At 32.8% G+C, this 26,318-nt stretch overlaps 3 protein-coding genes across 7 annotated transcripts in view; 1 reads left to right on the top strand and 2 right to left on the bottom strand.

Annotated features, from left to right (window-relative positions):
• Nucleotides 1–3,899, bottom strand: part of LOC115236592 (neuropeptide CCHamide-2-like) — a 10,037-nt gene extending 6,138 nt beyond the window's left edge. The window contains exon 1 of the mRNA XM_029809135.1: nucleotides 3,580–3,899. Within this exon, the coding sequence (XP_029664995.1) occupies nucleotides 3,580–3,685 (106 nt within the window). The 5' untranslated portion in view covers nucleotides 3,686–3,899. The remainder of the gene's footprint in view (nucleotides 1–3,579) is intronic.
• Nucleotides 1–23,000, top strand: part of LOC115236588 (basic phospholipase A2 KBf-VA-like) — an 81,000-nt gene extending 58,000 nt beyond the window's left edge. For 2 of the 5 annotated variants that reach the window (XM_029809123.1, XM_029809122.1), the window contains 4 exons: nucleotides 21,743–21,968; nucleotides 22,057–22,230; nucleotides 22,328–22,437; nucleotides 22,620–23,000. In XM_029809123.1, the coding sequence (XP_029664983.1) occupies nucleotides 21,743–21,968; nucleotides 22,057–22,230; nucleotides 22,328–22,437; nucleotides 22,620–22,786 (677 nt within the window). In that variant the 3' untranslated portion in view covers nucleotides 22,787–23,000. Of the gene's footprint in view, nucleotides 1–3,963; nucleotides 4,152–15,732; nucleotides 17,318–21,742; nucleotides 21,969–22,056; nucleotides 22,231–22,327; nucleotides 22,438–22,619 lie in introns of those variants that run through there. The other 3 variants (XM_029809125.1, XM_029809124.1, XM_029809121.1) reach the window with 3 other exon arrangements.
• Nucleotides 23,001–23,148: 148 nt separating this feature from the next.
• Nucleotides 23,149–25,834, bottom strand: LOC115236587 (CDK5 regulatory subunit-associated protein 3). The gene is made up of 9 exons (XM_029809120.1): nucleotides 25,686–25,834; nucleotides 25,275–25,449; nucleotides 24,949–25,187; nucleotides 24,589–24,862; nucleotides 24,360–24,490; nucleotides 24,017–24,280; nucleotides 23,730–23,941; nucleotides 23,496–23,667; nucleotides 23,149–23,420 (listed from the first exon to the last, which is right to left on the bottom strand). Exons 1-9 carry the CDS (start codon nucleotides 25,689–25,691, stop codon nucleotides 23,349–23,351), a joined length of 1,545 nt encoding a protein of 514 aa, XP_029664980.1. The 5' UTR covers nucleotides 25,692–25,834; the 3' UTR covers nucleotides 23,149–23,348.
• Nucleotides 25,835–26,318: the final 484 nt, after the last annotated feature.

Genomic DNA, 26,318 nt, shown 5'->3' with positions numbered 1-26,318 from the left:
ATAGAAAAGACTAATATTTATAAGATTTTATTTAAAAAGTTAGAGATTAATATATAATTAATAGATATTATTTTAAAAAATTATGCAATTCTAAAGTGAATCAGAATTAATTGACAGTTTGATTTCTATTGATTGTCACATGCATAGTTTCACGTCCTCGATAATTTCTATCCACAAATCCTACGCTTGTACTATTCCTAGCTCGTGTAAGGAGCGATAATTGTGTCACGGAAACATATGAGCAAACAGTCAATGCTATTATATAACATTTCGTAGCCGCGAGAGTTAACGGATTTGACATTACAATAGAGCAGCGATAATACTCTTTTACAGGAGTCTTGCGTAGAATAGCAGAACTTCGCGACAGCAAAATCGCGCTGAAATAATCTATCGCTTGCTTCGCGGAGACCCAGATCGAAGTTGAGCGCGGGCGCATGCAGTTGTCAAATCTACGATGTAACTATCTGAATTTTACATCGTGCATTGTTTAGGCTTGTACTTTCAAAAACGGAAATGAAATGATTAATGTTACGAAACTAATAATGCCCATAGTTATACGTTTCATCACTGCTACTTTTATCGCTGCTACTTGTATAATATCCAGTCTCTCACATAAAATGCGGTTAGTTTTAAATGATCCTATGAAAGATGGTCTTTTGAAATTGATATTCGAAATTCATATATTTTTTTTTTTTTTTTTTTTAATTGATAGTCGCCATTTTATTTGATTTTATAGAATCTTTTTTTTTTTTTTTTCTAAATATATAAATAATTCAAACAGACGTGCCAAAGATTAAGCAGCGTAAAAATTACGCATCTACTTAAATAAAAAGATTGCTTCCTCTATTGATTATTAAATGAATTTTTTAAATAAGATTATATCAAACAATTAGTTTAAAGCTCTCGATATTTCGAATTATTTCCATTAACATCGCTTTTTATCGTTTTAAATGCGTGCATTAATGGAAAAATTTCCAATACTTATATGCACGATACATTGAAATTCTTCATATTTCACGCGACGCATTAACATGTATGCGATGTAATTGTGACAGAAAAAAGAGTTGACATATCATATTTCCTGAAAAATTATGTTTTCAATGCTTGTAAGTTTCCCCTCGAATCCATTTTGATGATTTGACTTTGTCAAATATGAGAAGTGGAAACGATCAGTCGAACGTCATACTGACGAAACAATTCGGGCATGGCGACAAGCGAAATATCAAAGCGTTGTTCAAATTATAACTTTTACGAAAGCACTAAGCTGAAAAAATAGAACTGTCCGTAAACACGCAGAACAAACATCATACTTTTTTTGACATTTTTGACGTATTTGCATTTTGACTTTTCAACGCGGAGGAGTAAATATGTAGAAACGACACGCAAAAGGATAAAAATTTTGCATACGATCATCGATGGCGTATGCGCTATGGCTATCTATATATTATATATAATACAAAATGTTTTTTCAACTAGGAGAACATTTTATTCTTTAACTTATAGTTATGTGTTATGTATATATGTTGTCTAACAAGTGTTATACAATTACAATGTAGATTCTTTTCATATATATCAATCATCAATTTTATATTGCTAATAGCAAAAAAAGAATAAAACATATAGAAAAATTATATATTTACGAATAAATTTAATTTATTTTTATATATATAAAAATAATAAAGATGTAAGTTTACGCGAGTTTTTCCCGATTACTAAATTGTTTGCAACTTCTTCTCGATTGTTTCGCATAAAAAAAAATGTAATATTCAAATTAAACTTCTTTAATTGCGAATTTTCTCGAACCATTAAAAGACAGACGCAGGATGATTGTGCGTAAATTTCACAGAAAATCGATTCTTCTGTGAAATTGATCAGTGTGCACAAGGCACGAATTTTTTTTTTATCTTATACCAAAAATATGTAATTTCTTAATTTGAGATTTATAATTTTGATAAAATCTGTATACCCCCTGAAGGAGCGTAGGCGAGAAAAACGTCTGGGCGAAGTCGCTGAATCGAACCCGAGTCTTTCGGGGGGGACTACTCTTACCTCGGTATTATTCAGATCCGACACCTCGATACTTCTTATTTAGCCTACAAATCTACTAATAATAACGCCATCTTTGAGCCCACACCTTTCAGGTATGTGGAGTCTGAATAGCTTAGTGGTAAGAGTCGTCATCCGGCAAGTGAAAGACTCGGATTTGGTTCTAGATTTTTTTTTCTTGCCTACGCTTCTGCAAGGGGGTGAGAAGGGCTTATTAAAATTATAAATCTCGAATTGAGATTTATATATATTTTTGGTATAGGACCAAAAAAAATCCCTGCTGCATACTAATCAGTTTCATAGAAGAATTGATTTTCTGTAAAACTGATAATGCATGATCATCCTGCGTCTGGCTCTTAATGCCCGCAAAAAAATTAATGTTTGTGTTTTTACATTAAAATTGTGTTTTTATATTAATCTCTTTACTTGTTATTTAATTGTACTTTGCATTTAACTGAATTTTACTTCGCATTTAATTTTTAATTAACGCTCGTGCAAAATACTTTGTTAAATAAAAAAGAATTCGTAAAAGTTTATCTGGTGTTACCGTCACTTCCTAAAAAATAAAAAAAAATCTAATTCGATCAATCGTTATTGTCGAGAAAGTTTCACGGTACATCTCTTGACTCGTGATACGCAATTAAAAAGATATTAAAATGAGCAGTTATAAAATAATTCTGTAAAGTTAAAATTCAATTATAAAATGATTAAAATAGTAACGCTTTAGTCATCAATCTTTAAAACTATTGAAAGTGTGCTCCATGAACGTATGGAATCATTTTCCGTTATAATATGTGCAAACAGAAACTGAATTTACAGATTAATTAATGAAAATGTTAATTAATGAAAAACAAACTCAATATACGTCTGAAAGTTCTTAAGATTTTAAGTCAAGTAAGTTGATTAACTTAAAGAAAATATATAAACGTGTATAACACAAAATCTCATTTCGTTCTCAACTAATTTTAAAAGTTTAGCATATTAGTTTTACACATCTGGTACACATTAATTTTTGTTATTTTATATGAAAGTTAATTTAACATAAAAAAGTTAATTTAAAACTAAATAAACGATAAATTTTTTTTTACCTGTTCTCAATGCCTTAACACGCAACGATATGATCTCAATTAATCACAAATGGATTAGAAAATCTATGAATAAAATGATACCGAGAAGATCAGAAAAAAATATCGAAAACCAGAAGTTCATATCGTAGTAATAATCTTTAAAGACATTGAAGATAACTAATTGTTTTTTTACAATTTTATAACAAATTACCCAACAGAGATAACGATTACTAAGATAGATCAAGAATGATATAAAAACATATTTATCGCTTTATAATGATTTATTTGCAAATTCGTATGGAAATAATCAAATTCCGTAATGCAGCACCTACGCCGTTTCCTCTGCAGACTACTTTAGAATTAATAAATTATCACTGGATTTTTGTAGATTGTAGATTATTTCGGTCACGTCTTAAATTTGGAATTAAATGTATTAATAAGCAAACACGTATGAAGAAATACTCACGTTTAGCGTACGCCTTATCGCTGATGGAAATCAGAACCATCAGCAGAACGAAGGAAAGGTAGAGCGAGAAAACGGGACCGGAAGTCGCGGGAAGTTTACTTCTCATCCTGTCGCGACGGTTGTCGACGGCGTGCTTTGCTGTTGTAAGGACGATTCCCGAAGAAAGAAAACTGTTCACGGTTTTTGCCTATTTGCGTTCGCGAATGACGGATGACACCGAAACGAGACAAGACGAGACGAGACGATGCTACCCCGTCGAGCAGGTGGTTGTGAATGAACGATGGTGGCGGCGCGCGTTCCCTCTTTTACAGGAACGGAACCGGAGTGGCGCAGTCTGATATCGCCGATGTAGTGTATGCCGGGTACGCCATCGGGACATTCGTGGGTGGCGTTGATATCTTCCAGGTGGTGATGGCAGTGATCACGATGTAATTAGTTATGAACTTTGATGATGATCCCGGTTGCGAAGATCATCGGGGATACGAGTCCCACATCGGGATACGAGACTCGCGCGTACCTGAAGGAGCACTTCAAGAGCCGATTTCGTGGAAATCTCAAGTAAGGTAGTTAAGGTACGATTACGGGTGATTTCGACATTTTCGCAATTTAACAGCATTCATATATATGATAATTAATTGTGGAACAAGCGAGGATTATATATTCGCGATTTCAGTAATCTCGACTTTTTAAGATGGATAAGTAAATGAATCCTATTGAAATTTAAACATTCTCATTCTTAATGTTTATGATAAAAAATTGGCTATTTTTTAGACGTAAAATTTTTTAGATACATTGATATTAAATTGCATGATTTTAAATGTTATGGATATGTTGATTTTAGCATTTATCTTCTCACTGTGATTCATATTTTTTCATGTAATTTAGGTACAAAATATATACAGCTCTAAATTTAAATTAAATTAATTTTGTGTTATTTAATAATTTAATAATTTAATTTAATATCGGTCATTATTTATCATTTTTATTCTGATTTATTTTGGAACGAATACGAAACGGTTCACTGAGTTACTCACTCTCTCGAAAATACTGTTAACTATTGAAGTGATTTTTGTTACGATAATATGATTGAACAAAATTGCAATGCAGTACAAAAATGCAGAAAAGCTATATTTTATTTATTTAAATCATACTCAAATAATTTTATTAATGCGTATAATAGTATTTTTCTTTTTTTTTTTTTATTGTAAAACTTATATATTTCTTATATAGATTTTCCTCAACCCAATGAGAAGGGGATAGTTTGCTTTTATGGATATTTAATAAATTCTTTTGTGAGTATCCATATGTTTTATATTGTTCTGTACTTTGTATAAAGATCAAAGTATACATTTTAGCTGGAGCGATACATTAAAATATTATTCAGTTAATTATCTATCCAAGAATTATCATTCATTTTATGTTACATATTTATATATTTGTAACATATTTTACTTTTAATATCTATCTCTGGCATTGACCTACTTATCACTATTTTTCGCGCACATTTTTTACGATATTATAACGTAATATGACCTCGAATTGTTTGACTTCTTTTAGATACCGTCCGATCTGGAATGAACACGTTTATAATAAGATAAAGCTTTGAAGTTCTTTTTTTCGAGAATTTAATCAATTTTATTAATTGTAACCGTGATTAATTTTGATAATAACTGTAGTTAATGTTTAAACACAAGAGAAATGCATCTTGAATACGATAAACCAATCTTACTTATACATTTTGTGTGGGTTGATGCTCATTATACTTCAAGAATATTCTGATGAGGTAATTTCATTGGAAAATTGTAAATGTTTTCATGCTGAATTTAATTATTTGATATTTAATTAATCGATACGTATGTACAACAATATTCGTACAACGAGAGAGATCTTGACAAATGCTTAATTAATGATATCCGATAATTCCGTGCCAATCGTGGTCATCCCTGTCATCTCGTGCTGGCAATCGAACGCAAATGTAACTGAAGGACGTGAATACGTGCAAATACCAGTACTAAAATCAACTTGCGTTAATTTTATCGATATCGTATATTACGATTATTATTAATTTATATATTCTGCATATAATTCGCGTGATTTCTAATTTATAATCCAGCAGCAACTTACAAAGTTTATGACAAACTTATTTTTACTTACAAACTTTTATTTATCAAAATAAAATGAAGCTGATGAGTGTTTCAAAGTAAGTTTCAACGTAATTTACTCCGGTCTCTCTTTCTCTCTATTTCGCGAGATGTAGCTTCATGATGATTAAATAGAAAATAATTATTATAATCAGGATTTTGACGATCATCAATATATAATATATAATAACCATCAATGGAAATTTTTTTTAAGATGTCAAATATATCAATTATAGTAACACATTACTAAAAAAAGTATATGAATGATTATGTCTGACATTTCATATTATTTGTAATATAATATTTATTCTCTTTTGCACGCGCGTGCAAGTAAATTTATGATTTTTGTTGTTATATGTTGTAATTTTTTCAAAAATCTTTTTATATATCTTTAATATATATACAGTAAGTATCATGGTATATTTAATAACTTTGTATGTTATATATAATTATGGAATGTTATCGCGTTGCAAATTCAAAGTGACGTTACAATTGTAAAAATATACATATCTTTTCCGCGCTTCATATATTTCTCACACATATCACAGATCAAGACTGATAATGAAACTTGATGGACTGTCCCAAGCATTTTTCAACGTTACAAAATGCATAACTGTAATATTCCTCGAGTTACAATGTCCTGGTTTTCAAGTTAGATTTTTCTCTTGTTTTTATAATGAAAAATGTTATATGTGCGACGCATCGTCACTGTTGTAAATATCAACTGTCTTGCGTTGTATCTGTCCAGTATCCGTAATAATGATCAACGACATTAACATACCTGGTTTAACGCACGCGGAGATTGACGTTCCGCGAAAATTATTGTCATCAATCGTAACTAATGCATAATCAAATGCATTTGCGATATTATCGCGGTATATATTAATGCTTAATATCTATTTAACGATGGAATTTAATTCATAAATAAAGTATTCAATAACAAAATGGAGTGGGCTAATTAAGAACCGAGCGCTGTAAACAGTGCGCAATTTCTTCTTTCTTGTGAGAATTTTATTTTATATGTTTCGATCCTATTTTCGGACCATCATTAGTGAAGAAATTTAGATTTTAAATTTTTTTAATTGCGTTCTCCGTTTCTTGTAACTGACTTGTGGATAGTGCCTTGTCCCCAGTGGAAGAAGTTTAGATATTTATAATACTATCAACTAACAAGATGAAAGTAAAATTCTTTCTTTACGGAGGCTAGAATTGGAGGGAGGCGTATTGAAATTGTCCGGCTCTTAATTAGTCCGCGTTTCCTTTTGTAATTGAATATTTTTTATCAGAGGCTCAGAGATTTTAATTTTCATAAATAAAGAATCCATCTGGATCGTTTTCATTCTTCAACGTAGCAAAATTCTCCCAGATCTAAAATATCTCTTTCTCTCTGCATTAAGCATCCGGAGAAATTAAAGAGTTCGTAATCGCAATGACCTTTGAAAATATTACGTACGATGTAATTTTTGTTACAGAGCAAATTCATTGACGCCGACCTCGTTTTCTCGTTATCAAGCGAAGGAAAGTGATTACAATGAAAAGCGGAAACAGTTTATAAGTGTGTTTTAAACCAAATTACATTCCATGGACGTGTTTAAATGAAATTGCAATTTCTTTGAGGAAGCAGAAAAGAGATTGGTTTTTCTTTTTATTTTTTTTTATCTTCTTTTTTTTCGGTTTGTTAAAGTAAGAATCTCAACCCAGTTGCGTATTGTGATACTAATCATATTTCTCATAATCAGTTTGTTATTATCGAAATATTTCTTCGCTCTATGAAATATTAATATGCTACTGGAAGATGTTACCGACAAGATAAGAAATTTATTATTATTCACTTATACTGATTATACTGAAAGATTTATAGAGCAATATAATATTAATTATCTTCAAAAAAAATGGATGATATATATGATATAAGTTTTTTTAAAGCATACTATAGAACGAAAGAGATCAATTTCAAATTACCGAAATTAAATTGAAATTTGTAAAATATTCTATACCTGGGCTATTTAAAATACTAACAGTATTGAAATAACTAGCAGCGACAGTTCTTAAAATATCAATAATATCTAAATCGTGAAAACGAGCTCGCGCTATAGTTGTAATAAATTTTGCTTTAAGCAAGTTAATGGAATTTTTTCGGGGACAGTTTCTAAAAACAGGCGAGCGATAATAAAATCGCAAAAACGAGATTAATGGTTCTTTTTTTAACACGAAGTAATACGAAATAAACGATTATTACGAACAAAAAATAGGACGACCGCCACATTCGTGGAATAGTCTCGTCGATCCAGACTGATGAGCTCAATAGAACATCCATTGGATATATTGAGCTTATTGAGCTTATGATTGAAAATTAAAAATACTTAAACAATAGCAAGATAATATTGAAGAAAGTTCGTACATAGTTATAGGCACTGTAACAACATCACAAACTTACGGACATATTTTTCTTCTAACAAGTTCCAGAAGTCGAAACTTACTTCTTCCGAACCATTGATGAGAAAAATATAAATCTTTCTTGTCGAGTATTAAGTCGAAAATAAGAAACACACTAAAAATCTTAGTTCCCTTTGTTTTATTTTTATGTTTTATTTCTTTTTTATTTATATTTAGTTTAATGCATATTAATTTCTAATATATATAATTTCATTCGCATGATTCTATTAACTAAAATTATTGATATAATATATTAGTTTCTTTGAAAAGTGCATTTACACAATTAAAATTTTCGCCTATATATTCTTAAATTTATTATTTATGATCGCATATTTTATTATCCTATTTTAGAATTATATAATCAAGACGAGTTCCTTGAACACAATCCCAAAAGCCATCTCATTTCTAAGATTTATCTTGTGTCATTCTAAATTTTATTGTCAAGAACAAGCGCTTACCGGACTCTTAAACTCTCATTTTATGTAATTATTCGTTATCTCCTCATAACAAATTTTACCATAAAATCTTATCTCCTCTTCTGATTTACGTTTCCAATTATTATATGAAATAACAATAAATAAACTTTGTTTTAAGAAAAAGCAGTAGAATAGATGATAAGAAATGAATATCCGGCAGTGCGATTTTGGAGGAAACCCACTTTTGTTATCGCGAAAGATCGAAGATGAATCTTTTACGTCCGCGCACCTGACACACGCTTAATTAACGCAGATTTATTTTCGCCGCGCATACTTTCACTGTAAATTCATCTATCTTTCCCACATCGGTTTCGTCCTAAATATTCGAAATGAGATACGTACATATAATTTTAATACAACGTAGTAGAGCGCAATTGCGCGAGCAAGAGGCGCATGAAAATAATAATTATGATAATTATAATTATAACAATGATAATAATATTTATGTGTAATAAATGAACGTGCAGTTACGAAATAAAAACTACGCACCAATCAGACGAAAGGACAAGGACGATAAAGCGTTAATCATATTGAGAAACTCGATTTACTGTCATTACATCAACGATATCAATTTTAAGATGTACGTAATGTCATTGCGATAATCATTCTGACATAACATACACATCGGTTTCTGCGTACGTTGTTTCCTTTTAAATTAATTATTTTCTATTTCCAGTTTATATTTTCTTTTAGTTATATAATTATGTATAAAATGCATGACATCGACATTAAATATTTTTTTTTTTTCCAAGCACAATTTAATATACATTTTATTATCAGATATAGATATCTAGTAACGTATTTGATTTTGTTTGTCAGCAATTAACATAATTTATTGAAAAACCTTGATTGAAGTTAACAATTGAATTAAATTACAATACATAGATTACGCGTTTTGCAAAAATGGTACTTTTAATGTTTCTATTGATTGATGTCGATATATAAAGTCTAACGTAACGAATCTCATTAATGAAACGTCATTTACAATACTCGAACGTGATAATTACAACACTCGAACGTGATAATTACAATACTAATTATACAGTCAATACATCAAGTAATCATTTAATGAACATGTGATTGAATTTAAGAGATTTTCAATATTATTTATAGCTGAATAGTTAAATTTTATCTAAATCTTTCATGTAATTTGTATTGTAAAATTTTCTTTGTACACACACATGAAATTTCTATAATAATTTCGTACATACACATTAATATTTTATATAAATCTTATAACAATTTTATAAATTTGTAACATATTTTTCTCTTTTTCTTTCTTATTAGTTTACATTTATCTAAAAGAATCTAAAAATTTCCGCGGGAACGTAAAAGTTCTGTCGCGCTTGATAGTAGCTACACTTACTTGTAAAATTAAAACAAAATACTCCCAGCCTTAATAATAAAATTATAGTATGCCATGGCACGTAAAATCGGAAAGAAGGACAGATCAGTACTCCAGGAAAAATTCACATTTCTTAATAGGTTTCTTGATATAAGTAATACGATTAATATATAAATATAAGAGATAGCGATTAATAGATAATTAAGAAATAGTAGATGACAGTTGTTTAAGACGTGCAATTGCTTCATGTTTGTGATTATACCATGGATCTAGATCAAATTAATTGCAAGAAAATACTATACTATACGAGTGCATTCTTGTTTATATATTTCTGATTGCGTAAGATATGAAATTAATTATGTGTTGTTTTGTTAGTCTACCATTCTGCAAACACTACGATATTTCTTTACGACATAACTACGATTCATTATTTAGATATGACTTTTCTTGTACAAAAACTTTTCTCGAAGAAAGCGCAAACAAAATATATAAATGCGTGACAGCATTTTTAGAAATTATTCTAATGTTGTTTTTTACAACATTTGACATTCTCCTTTCTTTTTTTAAATCTCATTAAATATATAAAAAATATATAAATAATTTTATCAAATTATTTTTAAAAACATTACCTTGGAGATAATGCACGATTAGGAATTTAAATCGTGTTTGCATTGTGTAAACAAACGAGACTCGAAAATATCCGAGGTTGATGTTTCAAGAGTTTAATATTTTCGCTTGATACGATAACGCATACGAAACACATATATGTGAATATATGGAGGAGGGGGGGGGGGGACATGGAGGGGGGGGGGGGGTGTATTTGCGGCCGATTTTTTTAACACGCGTCACATTCTCCCACATTCGAACGGTATCGAACGTTACCTGCACTGGTCGGATATCAGTTGCAGCCGGAAAAGAAAAGAAAAAAGAGATGCGATCCGATCGCTTAATTAAAGCGCGAGAGAAGCGGCATCAATCTAGTTTTACTTTCTTTTCCCTTTAATCGCCTACTAACAAACATGCAAATCCGTAGAAACGTTTAAATAACGCCAACCGATGCATAGCTTTTAATTTAATGAAAATATTGCCGAGTATTTGTTTATCAGCGTAACACCGCGAGCATCACCGCCCTTTTAATTAGCATATTTTGCATATATGCGATTTAAAATCGGCTGATATATCGCGTCCTTTAATAGGTTGAATGGATACCGATTTTTTCTGTGGTATTAAAAACTGATACAATCAGCTACGCGTAATGTCAATCAACTCTGTGGCTTAGCTCTCAGCTAATTACAAATGAGCCATAATCAGATCTCGCTGTTTACTCATGGTCCATTAGTAATGGCGTATTTTTCCAATGGCGGGAAATTGTTCCCTGGCCAACAGTGACGGAGCCGTTTTGCGCATCTTTTTTTGAAAACGTCTCCTCGATGAAATCTCGTTGAGATGATAATAAGATTATCGGTAACATTAATTTTTCACGCCGTGTCGAGCTCGTGATCAAGCTGCGAATCTTACTCAACGAATCTTACAAGCGAATGCATCGTCATCATCGAGATCGAGTCTCGTTTTAACATGACATTGCTATTCTTCCGTTTTCTCTTCGAAATTTTCCCGGAATTCTGGCGTACCGTACGCGATCACGGTAGGATACACCCGGTTGCGCAGATGGGTTACCTTTGCATTACCTTCTTATTTATACATACCGAAGTGGACGATGCAGGATCCGCGGCTGGGTAAAATTTCGTTAAAATGCGTGCGTGAAAAGAAAACGCAAGTGAAACGATCGAACGATTCCGTCGACGAAATTATTGCGATCATTGTGTGCGGAATAATTTATGAAACCCACGAGAAGAAAACTGGAAGTCGATTTTTTATTTTAACGAAAATTTTTTGTGTTTTAAATTTTAATATTTATTATTTTTTGGCATTAAGTCTAAAAATGAAACTTATGTTATTAACCTTTTAATTAAATTTTTTATAATGTACTTTATGATATAAATATCGACTACATCCTAATACCATCCCACCGTGGGCAGTACAAGATTCTACTTTTAATAAAATCTTATCTGACTCTTATCGTCTGAAAATTTATATCCTGTCATATTATGGAAAATGACTTGCAGAAGATAACGAAAAATTAACAATGCAATAAGGGATTTCCAGGTAATAACGCCTACGTTAAGTGCGAAAGATAACGAAAAGAGCGAGCTTCATTCGTTGATCGTGAGAGAACACGATACGAATGATAATTGTTGCTTGTCGTAATGCTGTTTATTAACGACTAGACAGTCGCGTGGGAATCAAAACATCTTCATTAATTTAACATAAACATAATAGCTGCCACTTTCTCTGACTGTTAAAAATATAGTTTCTTTCAATTATATAACTTTTAATATACACATAAATGCTTGTACATCATTTATATTTTCCTAACAGGAAAGATCGTGAATATTAAGAGAAAAATTAATGCGATTACTCGAGTGTATTAATTCGTTACAAATTAGGGAAACAGATAAATACAAGTTAAAAGCATTTTTATTTTATTTAAAAAAAAATTAGTCAAAAATTAGCTTAATTTATATTTAGTTTTGCAAGTTGTATGGAATGCGTTTTACTTGTCACATTGCCGTGACTCTGTAGGCATTAGAAGAACGAATATCTTCATCTGTGATTTGACACACTTTTTTGCATATTCATAATTGGGAATTAAATAATATTTTTTTCATTTTTTTACGCATAATATAATTTCTTTTTTTTAAACTATTTCTTTTACACAGAGCTGTAATTAACATCGCGATGTTCGCGAAAGTGATACACTCAGAAAACACAGCACGATTCAACGCCGTTTTCTCATCGATGTCCAATTTCTTATCTTGACAGAAACAACGATTCGTTTCTTGATCGCATAATTGCACCCATTGCGCGAAATGTTTCTTTCCTCAAGTTGTGTAATTTTAAGTACAAAAACATGTCATTTAGTCATTGTCGTCTGCGTCACTCTCTTCCTCTGCAGCACTTATCTTTCTTTTATTTCTCCGCAGAATGCATGTCAAAAATTTCACATGCAAACAAATGGCCTACTGTACGTATCGAGATAAAAAATATATATTTAAATATACGTCATCTTTTTTGTCAAAAGAAAAAGAACATGTATTTTCACGAATTAGAATAAGTAAAGCGTTCCAAAGATCTAAATTCCCAGTTCGTTTTACAATGAATATATTAACTCGCGCATTATGTAAATGACTCTCATTAAATCAACTGTTTGGATAACAGCGATCATTATTGTTCTTTGATCGATGATAGTACAATCAAGTAACCTCGTTACAGCGAGACGCGTATGCGATCAGTTCCCACACGGTGCTTTTATCCCGCGCCAATTAAATCGCGAGCAACAATTAACGCTATAACAATTAACGTCGCATTCCATGCACGACACGTTTTGTCTCTTTCTCTGCCCTCCCTCCTTCCTCTCTCTTTCGTTTCCTCTTTTTTATACTCCATTCGATTATCACGCTGATCAGAACTCCACTGCTCATCGTTCCGTAACTGATCGCCGTATACGATCGCGTGTGCGTCGGCGAGTACCGCTATCCTCAACACGATGTATACAAGGACCCTTCTCCTGTGTTCCTCGCAGTTAGATAAGTCAGTCGGTCAGTCGGTGAATATACTGTTCGCGTAATTTCAAACCGCCGACGGCAGATTTCTCGATACATACGAACGACCGCGAACGGAACGGCTAAAGTCGCGACTCGTATCGCAATATGACGAGAATGTTGTTTTTGATGGATCGAATTTACACCCACAATATTTCCGAGAAATCTCTTATTTGGCGGATATGACAGAGAGCAATCCGCTTTACATCTCGTGGATCCTCGCGTCGCGACGCGATAGCCGAAATAATTCGAAATTTGCAAATTTGCAAACACGCGAGGGAGAAAATTGTTTGTGGAAATCGTCGATTATATCGTCTAATTCGATCAAACGCGCGTGTCGCGATAAAAGAAATTCGTTTCTGAAGAGAGGAACGATTTACGTTAAGATTTAACGACGAAATTCTCGGTGCGTTCTTCGAATCTCAACTGTTTGGATAACAGCGATCATTATTGTTCTTTGATCGATGATAGTACAATCAAGTAACCTCGTTACAGCGAGACGCGTATGCGATCAGTTCCCACACGGTGCTTTTATCCCGCGCCAATTAAATCGCGAGCAACAATTAACGCTATAACAATTAACGTCGCATTCCATGCACGACACGTTTTGTCTCTTTCTCTGCCCTCCCTCCTTCCTCTCTCTTTCGTTTCCTCTTTTTTATACTCCATTCGATTATCACGCTGATCAGAACTCCACTGCTCATCGTTCCGTAACTGATCGCCGTATACGATCGCGTGTGCGTCGGCGAGTACCGCTATCCTCAACACGATGTATACAAGGACCCTTCTCCTGTGTTCCTCGCAGTTAGATAAGTCAGTCGGTCAGTCGGTGAATATACTGTTCGCGTAATTTCAAACCGCCGACGGCAGATTTCTCGATACATACGAACGACCGCGAACGGAACGGCTAAAGTCGCGACTCGTATCGCAATATGACGAGAATGTTGTTTTTGATGGATCGAATTTACACCCACAATATTTCCGAGAAATCTCTTATTTGGCGGATATGACAGAGAGCAATCCGCTTTACATCTCGTGGATCCTCGCGTCGCGACGCGATAGCCGAAATAATTCGAAATTTGCAAATTTGCAAACACGCGAGGGAGAAAATTGTTTGTGGAAATCGTCAATTATATCTCGCGCGATTTTTTTTCGTCTAATTCGATCAAGCGCGTGTCGCGATAAAAGAAATTCGTTTCTGAAGAGAGGAACGATTTACGTTAAGATTTAACGACGAAATTCTCGGTGCGTTCTTCGAATCTTAACACTTGTGTTGACAAAAATGTTAAAATGATAAAAATATATGATAAGTGATAGCGCGCGGTAAGAAGATCCTAAAGGATCTCTTTTTAAATTATTTTATGCGATGAGACTGCAAATATTTTTTCTCACCGTATCAATCTTCATATTCCATTCAATTAGAAGGAAGCCTGTTCGCGTTATATATAAAAATGAATATGTAAAGAGACATGTCTTTTTAAGCTCAAATATTATTTCGCGCAATCTGAAATTTAAATTATATATATGCCCGCTTCGTTTTTCCATGTTATTTATTGCAAATTTATTCTTCACGTCATCCGTGATTGCATTAATATTACGCGACGATCGATAGATAACAATTGCGATTTCTAACGAGCATTGTTTTTACGTTATAATTATGTACATAATTATAACGTATGCGCATTTTGCTAGTAGATAAAAAAATTGCCGTGAGTTCTAATTGTATATATTATACTCGTCTGTTTACGTATTTGTGACGTAAATGCAAGAACAAGTCGCGTAACCTGTTGCACCTCAACCTCCTCATCTTGAACTTAGATTTACCTACTTCCAGATTCCGTTGTAAATTAACGTATCACAGATAAAGATCTTATTACGTATACGAATTTTATTTCACGTGTCACTTTACAATTGTATTTCACAAATTTTTTTTACTCGCTAAAGATATTTACAAATTTTGCAGAAATTTTGTTTGTCTTAATAATTTCAAAAATTAAGAACAAATCTTTATACAATGTGCGTATAACAAAGATATATTTAGAATCAATTTAATATTTTTTTTTTTTTAATACTTGTTTGGATAATCAGATTGACATTATATAGGCATAATATTTACGAAACGTATGATTGATCTTGACACTATAAACCTCATATTTTAATATCGTTAAGTATGCCATAAGAACACGAGTCGTGTCATGGCACATTAGACGGCCTCGTGACTCCAGCGTGGTATGTAAATATTCACGCATCTAACCCGAAACAAGATCCGAAATGTATCTCGTTTCTCGCCCTTTGAATTCGAGTTGTTGAAAAAAGTCACGGCTAACGAATTTAGAGCGCGGCAGAAGACGGGGATTAAAGATCAACGGAAGACGCGGTCAACGGAAAGACTCTAGCGATCTCTCTCACTTCTCCTTCTTCTGCAAGGAAACTGACGAAAGTGTAACAACGCAGATTTCCTAGACCAAGGCGACTAGATGGTAGTACGACTATAGGAATCGGCGGAGACGCTCCTCGAAGCGAACACTCAGCCACGCTCTCAATGGACGCTCTCGAGGTCACCAAGTTGAACCAAGTGATGTACCTAAGATCGCAGTGTGTATCTAAGAATGTCGACGAAAGGTGGAAGGGAAAGTTCGCGTGGAGGGAAACGACGGTGTCGTGTCTGATAAGAAATAGTTAGTACTTTGTCGGTCTCTCGTCGCCGAAGTAGATCTTCGTTTTATAGGAAACTTTAAAGTAAACCGTGTTATCGTAGCCTTTAAACCAAATTTTTCGTATCTACGAAGAAGAACACACTTTCGAATCGAGAGGAATTGTTCGCGATCGAAAGAGAAAAAATGATTGGACCGGCGCGATAATAAACGTACTCGGACGGAAGCTCGGGATTATCAAGCGCGATTTGTTCGTAAAATAGCACCGCAACGTAATAACGCGGACCGCGTAAATCCTGTGAACTTCCATGGAAGCTTTCTTTCGAGGCGCCACGTTGATTTATGTCCTAAGCCAGGACGCAGATATGTGAGTCGCAAAAGCCGCGATCAGCGTTATTAAATTCCAGCGAGTTGAATGCAACACCCGTGTTACCCGACACGCGGAAAAAAGGACACCCTTGTATCGTACGGGAGTGTTCGTCGAAGACTTTGTTCGGATGATAATGATCGTCTACGTCGCCTTTTTCAGTCTAGTTTTCGCTCTACGTGGGCATTTGAGAGAAGACATCACTGGTGAAAGGATAACATCGCAGATGTGTTAATTGATCTATCTGGATTCGCGGTTTCTCGGATTGCCTCGGTGATTACATCGTTGCGAAGAGCAAATTAGTGTTAATCAACGGACGTGGTGGTAATGAACCGCCGTGGCGGTGTCGCGGAAACCGTGTAACAGAACGCCCTGTGATACCCGCTGCAGTTTTCCGATGCGGCGACACGTGAGAAGCAGCGCTTCCACGCCGGATGAGCCGAGGACGATACGCAGGTGACACGAAGGGCGCTTGAATCAAACCCCCGATTCGCTCTCGCCTCTCGGGTGGAGAAAACGCGTGCCCGATGTGCCACGAAAGATTCGATGTCGCACGTGGCCGCGATCCCCTACGGATGGATCGATCGTCTCGGCGGTGCGGAAGAATCCTATGCGTCCTCCTTCTATCTGGAATGTTGCTCGGCCGGGATGCCAGAGGTGAGCACTATTGCTCTCGACGGGAGATTCAATACTCTATTTTCGCATGTTATTTTTTGGATGCTACAAGAATCGTCTAATGTAAGACAGAGAGTCTGGAAGCACTACTCTCAATGTGATTCAACTCCCTGTTTGCTCAAATTATTTTTAGAACGATACAAGAACCGTCTGAGACACACAAAGCTTAGAAGAGGATTTTTATATTATATTATATTTTTATTATTATATAACTTCAAAGCTACGTTGATTGACAAATGAAAAATAACATGAGAAGGAAACGAAATGACATAAGAGCAGTTTATTTCTTGCTTGACTTATCTTATAAGTTAAGCGATTTATAATTTGGTAGAATTTTTTATTTATGGATTTATATATCGTGTAATACAGAAAACGTTTGAAAAAATAAAATGTACGCATGTTAGAATAGATGTATACACTAGAATATACGGCGCATAAAATTATAAATCGAATTCTCTGGGAAAATAAAATGGGATTTAAAATAATACATTAAAGAAATTTCACAATCGACACCGCGTGAGAGAAATAGAGTTAGCAAGTTTGTATTGCATTATTATATTTCCGTTACAGTTAACTAAATATTTAACACATTACATTACATATTAAATTCTGGAATTACGAGGAATCAGTAATTTATTTTATTAAATCGATACTGCAACGTTTCCCGGAACTTTAATACGTAATATAATCATATGTAACACAAAAGTATTTAAAACCATATATATTGAATATTAATACAGTATCATATTGTTCAAAAGACAAAAGGCATTTATCAAGTATGTATCAAGCATTTATCAAGCATTTTTTTTCGTTCTCATACGATGTTTGCCTTTTTTTCTACGTTTCATTAATAACACGCTTATTGCGCTTTCGTAAAAATATCAAAATCGTAAATAAAATTTTTATATATAAAAAGGAAATTGTATAAATAACATTGCACGCACGCAAGTATAAATTTTATTAAATTGTATATGAAAAGTGGTATTACTAACTGTAAATTTTATTAATACTTTTCTTTCGGTTTATTTTCGTAATTTCCGATACTTTTACTATTACGCTGTTTCTATTTGATCATCAATGTAAAGCGCACGATATGCGCGAGAAACATACACAATTAGCCCCTTCTTCTGATGTGGAAAATTTTTACATCATTATCTCACTTCTTATTAATAACAGTGACTTAGCCATTGCTCTAATCATGTACTCATGCAATTTTTTTATCATAATAATGTTAGTAATAATTGCGCAGACGGATTTCTTAGGAAAATGCATACACAATTGAATATCAGATCTAAAATGTAGTGAGCTACATCTCTAATTAAGTTGGTTCACATGAGCATCAACGACAATGAGACGCCCATTCAGATCAAGCGACCTGACGAGATAACTTTGTCCGCGACGAAGGAAAGTAATGCAGACATAATTAATTTGTTTAATGAGACCTCCAAAATTACCACACACAGCGGCTTGAATAATGAGCGGAATCCTTTTCGCGTTATTTTCTTCAAATGTAAAATTATTTTCCTCCGATTATTCTATACCGTTCGAAAATTCAAGCTTTGCACGTTTCTCGCAAGTTAAATCTCTTCGTAAAGCAATGTTTATTTTATATGAAATAAATTTTACTTATTTATTTTATATCTATATTTTTAGACAATTGATTTTTGATACTTTCCATGATATTTTCCATTAATTGAATCTGTTTTGGAAAATCCGGTGTTTGCGATAGAATCACGTTTGATGAACGATTGAAGCTCGACTTTTACGCTGCCTTCATTCGCCCACGTCCGCGTTACTTTCAAGGGAGGAAATCGACGTATTATATTTTTACGTGGCTGTGCCATGGAAACCGCGAGTAAAAAGGAATTGTATTACGTGGATTATAGAGACTACCGCGTCAGACTAATTAACGTTGCGAAGCATTATGACGCCAGTCGTTGATTGTTACCATGGAGCCGTTAAAAAGCTATGATTCGATCACGTCGTTTAATTTCGCGATCTCAATTTACTTTTCGTTGAGTAATTCCAACCGCAAGAGAGAAATGATGATAAAACGGTGTATAATCTCTGATTTTTCCTCCGCGAGGCACGTCGACTGTAACAAGTGTGTACAGTTAATTCGTTACAGTAACTTGGATCACTACAATGTTTCTCTACGCACCTAGCCCGCTAATTAACTTTTTAATTATCTAACAATCTATTGCTTTTATAATTTCCTTGCGTTGTTGCAACAACTTTAAATCTGTGATCGCGTTGACACTATAATTTTCAAATAAATAACCCTGGTTATTAATAAATTTAAAAATATATTATCTTATATAAAAGAGATAAACTTCTTTTTTCAGTGATATTTACATTTAAAAAATTCACTATTTTCTCCTCATTTTTAGGAACGTTCTATATAATATTATTGCAATGCATCCGAAATAATCTGTATCTACCTGGTCATTATCTTTCTCTTTAATAATTGCTGAAGTTTTTGCGTAAAAAGATGAAAAGGCTAGCAGAATATTTCATTAAAATAAGTACTACTACAAATTTCAACGAGAGATTGCAAGTATTAATAGCAATTTGTGCAACTACGTCAAGAAATTAAAAGTTAAATATTATAATTCATAGTTACAGACATACCGCGCATTTTTATGTGCTTATATTTACTGCGCGCAATATTTGTATATAAAATTATATTTAAATATAATATCCACAAATATTGCATCGTATAAAAAACATCATACGTACGCTTATCATATTAGAATATGTTGATCTTTTCTGTAAAATTCTGGGAAAGTAAATGTTACTTTAAAATGTTTGTAGCAAAAATCCTTCGATATTGGGGATTACATATACAGTTCTGCACTGTATACGCGGAAGCGTATCTTATTCTTATGCCCGAAGTATCCATGCATTGTGAACCGAAACGCTCCGATTATATGTTCCAAAATAACACAGAAGAGTAGTGAATTGTTAATTTAAATATTGATAATTTTTTTCGAATTAGACGAAACACAGAGAGAAATAATCACACGTGGAAAATAAATCGTTTGGTTGAAATTGACTGCATTATGACGAAGAAAGAACGGGAAGCAAAAGAGAGTCAGCTGACTGCTTCCGTCCTCGGTACAATTTAATTCTCAAGTGTATGATAATATCTATGTACACAAAAATACTTACGTATATGTAACCATTTTTACAGTTACTCTTATTCTGATAATATCGAGGATAATTAAACCTCAGTATTGTGTGTGTATATGGTAGTCTTATTTTCTAATAAATATCACAAAAGTGGAAAAATTATTTAATTGTTTATAATCTTTTTGTGAATAAAGAAATTATACAAATAAATATTAATATAAATATAAATATAATTTCTTTTTCTACATATATAACTTGAAGAATACTCTTTTAAAAAATAGAGAATACCATACAATACTGAGACTTTATTATTTTCGATATTACCAGAATAAGAGAAACTGTAAAAATGATTACATAAGTATGTCCAAATACGTGATGAAATAGCTATTAAATAAATTGCGATAAGTTTTTTTGTTTTTCAATAAAAAGATAAATGCATTTATATAATTTTTTTATCAGAATTCAAGAATGCAAGGTTATCGGTTTCAAGTTAATTATATAAAAAAACATTTCTGCTTTTTTTTCCTGAATTTATGCTACGCATTAAAATAATCTCAAAACACAGTGAAATTTGCGGGAGATATATTGTATGTGTATCTCGTCGAACTGGTAGAAAGGATAATCTAAAAAGTGAAATCGGAAAATATATATATGCCCGACATTTCGTTATGCGATCGTTCGGCAGAAAGTCGGATGCAATTTTCTCGGCATTTATGGAAGATTGTCGAGAAAACCGTTAAAAGAAGACCAGAAGTGGGATAAATGAGAGTAGTTTTACGCTAAGCGGGTCTAGATCAAGGCAAAATACGATTTCTGACGTTTAGAAAAACCATCGCATAAAACGCATTTTACGCATTAAATACTTAACGAAAAATACAAATACTTTTGAATTCGTATCATGTCAATTACTAAAAATAGATTGACATTGATAACACACTCTATACTTTTATCTCTAGAAAAGTATATATTACACACAGTCTTTATGTAGAAGTATTTATCGTAGTAATTAATTAAGAGTTAATTGATAGTTAATAGTTTTTAATTGATAGATAATAATATTAGTAGTTAGTAATTAATTCGTTGAACATCTCATTGAGAATAAAAATTTTGAATAAATAAATTAAATAAAAATAATATATATATATAAGATATGGCAAGAGCGCTCTATAACTGTATATCTATCATTTTATTATTACGATTATAACTGTATATAGCATTCTTATTGTGTATGCGATCACTATGTATTTGGTTTATCGGCGGTTACGGCAATTGCAGGTAACGGTACGCCAGATGTTTATAAGATACTTGGAGGTGCACGAACTCGCCAAGCAGATTACAATTATATGAATAATGATATGAAGGATGCAGGAAATCAGGGAGACGACCTTTACGTTGGTCATAGCGGTGATCCATGGAGCACTTCCTCGACGCATGATTACAATAAAAATATCTACGTGCACGTATCGTCGCAATTGAATAACACGAGGGTTCGATCTATCACGTAAGTGCAATAGAAATGTCAAATCACAATAGAAAATTTTGTTACGAAACCGATAACAAACTGATATGAAGACGGTGCACGGTTCTAGAACGAGGGACAAGAAGACGACGACGACGATAGGCCATACAAGATTCAAGAGAGGAGTGTTACATCTCTATAACATGGTAGTATGCGCCACAGGATGTAATCCTTTAGCTTACAAGGGATACGGTTGCTACTGCGGATTCTTAGGATCCGGTTATGTCATCGACGGCATCGATCAGTACGTTATTTATTTATATATAGAAAAAAATGTACAAAGAAAACACAAATATATATATACAATATATATAGATCTGTAGAAATAAAATATGTTTCAGATGCTGCAAGATGCACGATTGGTGCTACGACGCTACAGAGTGTCCAATGTTCTCGGAATACTTTGTACCGTATTACTGGAGATGTTATCACGGTTACAAACCGGTTTGCGGTACGTTTATTGATTATCATTCATTTATTATTTTCTTTCTCTGCGATTCTTCTCTCGTAAGATTAAAATAATTTCAATACAATACTTCCAACCGACTTGATTCATTTATATTTTCGATGCGTATAATGTAATAACATGACGCGATAAGATAAAACAATCCGCGCGTAAAACCTTTGTTACAGCGGTTGAACATGGAAGCTGGGGAGGATCTGGATCTTGCGCTCAACGTTTGTGCGAATGCGATCGCTCGTTAGCCGAGTGTCTGAAAAAATATCCTTGCCCTACCACCAAAGCAGTATGTACCTCGTCACCCTGGAGACTCGTGCAGAATCTCTTCATGATTATATAAATAAATCACAACGGTCGAAAGGCAAATCATTCGATTTGAAAAATGCGATAAATTCACTTTACTTTGTAAGATTTGGTTTTAATATAACTTTTATTATTTATATAACATACGTATCATATGGAAAGCCAATTAATGAAATCAAAAGCAGATAACTGCAATTACCAAAGAAAATATTGATCATTTCTGAAAATTACACGTTCTTTTGCGCTTAAAGATAGAAAGGTTATATACAATCAATAATGGTTATCAAAGTAATACAGTATTTATTTCCATCATTATTTCCATCGTACATATTAAGGAAATAAGCGTTTATAATTACACGTTCTTTTGCGCTTAAAGATAAAAAGGTTATATACAATCAATAATGGTTATCAAAGTAATGCAGTATTTATTTCCATCATTATTTCCATCGTACATATTAAGGAAATAAGCGTTTATAACAGTATAAAAAATTACATCTTATGTTTTATAATAGCAAAATCGATTTGCTCTCGCGTGTGTTGTTTTAACTTAAAAATTATTTACATTGAACATTTAATTTAACAATTCTATTGTCTGTCATCTACAATATATTTACACCTCCGGACAAATGTACCATTCTATTTTTGTATCTCTTGGAAATATCTTGTTCTATCTGTAATTAGATATAATATAAAAATGAGACTTCATCCAAAAGATGTAGCACTGCGAGAGACCAAAGATAATATACCTCTATTTGCAGCTCCTTAGTTCTTTGTATGACGAGTTTTAATAACGAACGCAATTTATCGATTTGATTTTGCGCGTCTTCTTGCTTCTGTCGCATAGATTCTTGTTGAGTTATCATTCTATCAATCAGATTTAATTTCTGCTTTAAAGCGGCAGTCACTACATCCACATACCTGCAATGAAAATATGAACATTATATATCTATAAAAAAAAATTTATATTCAGTTAAACATACCTCGAATAATGTTTGATGTTATGCAAATGCTGTACATTACTATGTAATATCTCAGAAAGGACAACTTGGACATTGTCCAGCATATTCTGAGTGGTCTCTGTGGTGGAAAGTTGCAGGATAGGTGAAGCATCCTGCATCTGACTAAAACTCAGGAGGTTGTTCCTGTCATCGCTTTTGAATTCATATAGACGTAACTTCAAGAACGCCTCCAGCTACAACAATATTCATTTTACTTAGATAAAATGTAACAATCAATCTTACATGTATGACATATCTATATACTATACCTCAAACAGCTGATTGATAAATTCCGATCTTGTTATTGGATTATCCAGTATCGTGTATGCTTCAAATCCCATAGCTATACCACCTTCGTGACCTGCTGCTTCCACAACTATACCCGATTCCTCCAAAAAGACATTGTGATCTATTTCTGCCACAGGTTGTTCTGCATCTTCGTCTCCCCAATCAATATTTTCTCCTCCATCTAAATTAAGTTCTTCACCAAAATCAATTTCTTGATTTAGATCCAAGTTGCCAAAGTCAATAGTCTGTTAAAAATGTTTTTCTTAAATAACGCGATTGAGATTTAATCCTCATAACAACTGAAGAACACAAAAATATTCATACATTGCTGTCAACATTTACACTAGTTTTTTCATTACTTTCATCTTCATCAGCTTTAATATTTAATGGTGGTTCAACTATAGATGATGGTGCTTCTCCATAAGTATATTCAAACGTTGTTGTGTTTCCTTTCTCTGTAAAAAAACATGTTTAACAATCTATCGTATCTACATTTTCTCTTTTTATTTGAATAACATTAATACATTCTTGAAATAATAATTTTGTAACATACCGATTACATATTTAATTACAGACACACAATTACTGTCATACTGCTGGCCAAAAGTAAACTCTACAAATGCACTATAAAACTCGACAACCTTGTTTAAATTCTTTGTCTTCTCTGCTACTCTTTGGTAAATTTCTGGCAATTCCTTGACTTTTTCCATTAACTCATGTCTAACTGTGCTGTAGCCAGTTATACCTAATTGTTTGCACAATGTATTATATTCTGTATGAGCAAAATTTTCTGATTTTTTATATTCTGCTTCCTTTTTTTCCAAATCCTGTAAATACAATTTTATGCACAAAATTTATACAATGATAATAAATAAATATTAATATTACACATTACATATATAAATATATTTACAATCAGAGATTGCTCCAACTTTTGTATCTGTTTCTTAATACTGGGGACCTCATAATTGACATTTCTCATGAGCATTTGTGCAGCTTCCGCAAGATATACATTATCTCTTTCATACAATCGTAAAATCTCTTGCCAATCTTTCATTCTTTGCGAACCATAACGACCAAATAAATTTTTTGTGTCTGCTTCCGTCTCCTTCAAAATTTCCACAATTTTGACACAATAAAAATAATTTATATCTGTAAAAGGGGCACAAAGATTAAACTGTCTACAACCATATGCTTGTAAAGGGTTAAAAGATGATGCTAAATTGACAAAAGAATTACAGGCGCCAGATAACAATGATGCAATGCCATCATGGGCAGGCATATTCTGTATTGCATTGTTGATTTTCTCCCTGATTGTCAAGACATTTGTATGCCAATCTTTTTTGCAATGCCTCCGATTAATTAACCAGTCCAATAACTTTCCAGTATTAATGTCGATTGGAATATCTTGTTCCTAGATGATTATTTGCAGTAAGAATTATTCAGAAGATAAATTAGCAGATAATGCAACAAAAATATTGAAGTAGCTATAAATCGTTAATCCAACGAGATGTTTACTTCAAAACAGTATCACATGTTTATTCCAAAATGTATCACGTGTATATATACATATATATGATTGAATATCTCTTTTATTTATGTTGTTTTTACGATGAAATAAATATTTTCGAATAATGCAACACTGCTTACCTGCATATTGCTAAATCTAATGAATTTCTTTCTTTCAGAAATCGTATGTCTTTCATCAATCGGAATTATAACAGGTTATAACAGCTGTTCTTCTCTCGACGTGTCAACATACCAGTGACGGACTTGTCTGCAGCACCGGCTGTCTCCTTGACAGGAGTGACACGTAATAATGAAAATTTTGACATAGTAATATACTATTAATTAAGTAATATAAAATTAGAAGAGTTGAGCCCCCCCCTTCAGATATAAAAATTAAAACAAAAATTTGTTTCATAAAGAAGAGATAGGGTCTATAAAGAAGCCATTACAAATAGAGTAATTTTAAATAATTAAATAAATAATAAAAATAAGTGAGAAAGAAAATAATGAGAAAATAATATAAATAATCAAATATTTATTATTTCTCTATATTATGATTTTATGTAGTAACATTTTTACGATTTTTATAATCATTCTCAACAAGCAGCATGCTGATGATTTGAGAACGCGTTGTACATCGCGATATGCTACAAATTTTATTAATTTTTCACAAAAATTCTCGCTTATACATAAATTAAGAATACTATAAACCATTCGACATAGTTGTAAGAACGATTCTCGAGCCAATGTTACATAACGAGCTGTAATTAATAG

Source organism: Formica exsecta, unplaced genomic scaffold (assembly GCF_003651465.1).
Source record: "Formica exsecta isolate Colony F162 unplaced genomic scaffold, ASM365146v1 scaffold258, whole genome shotgun sequence".
Taxonomy (NCBI): Eukaryota; Metazoa; Arthropoda; class Insecta; order Hymenoptera; family Formicidae; genus Formica; species Formica exsecta.
This window is presented reverse-complemented; position numbering and strand designations above follow the sequence as displayed.

Bases quoted from the DNA above. Each gene is read 5' to 3' on its own strand.
- LOC115236587 (XM_029809120.1), bottom strand. The intron at 25,188-25,274 runs GTAATTCTTTTG...CCCCTTTTACAG, and splicing joins ATCATTGTTATCTGGCGCCT to ATATAAATTATTTTTATTGT. The intron at 23,421-23,495 runs GTATATTATCTT...ATCTAATTACAG, and splicing joins CTAAGGAGCTGCAAATAGAG to ATAGAACAAGATATTTCCAA.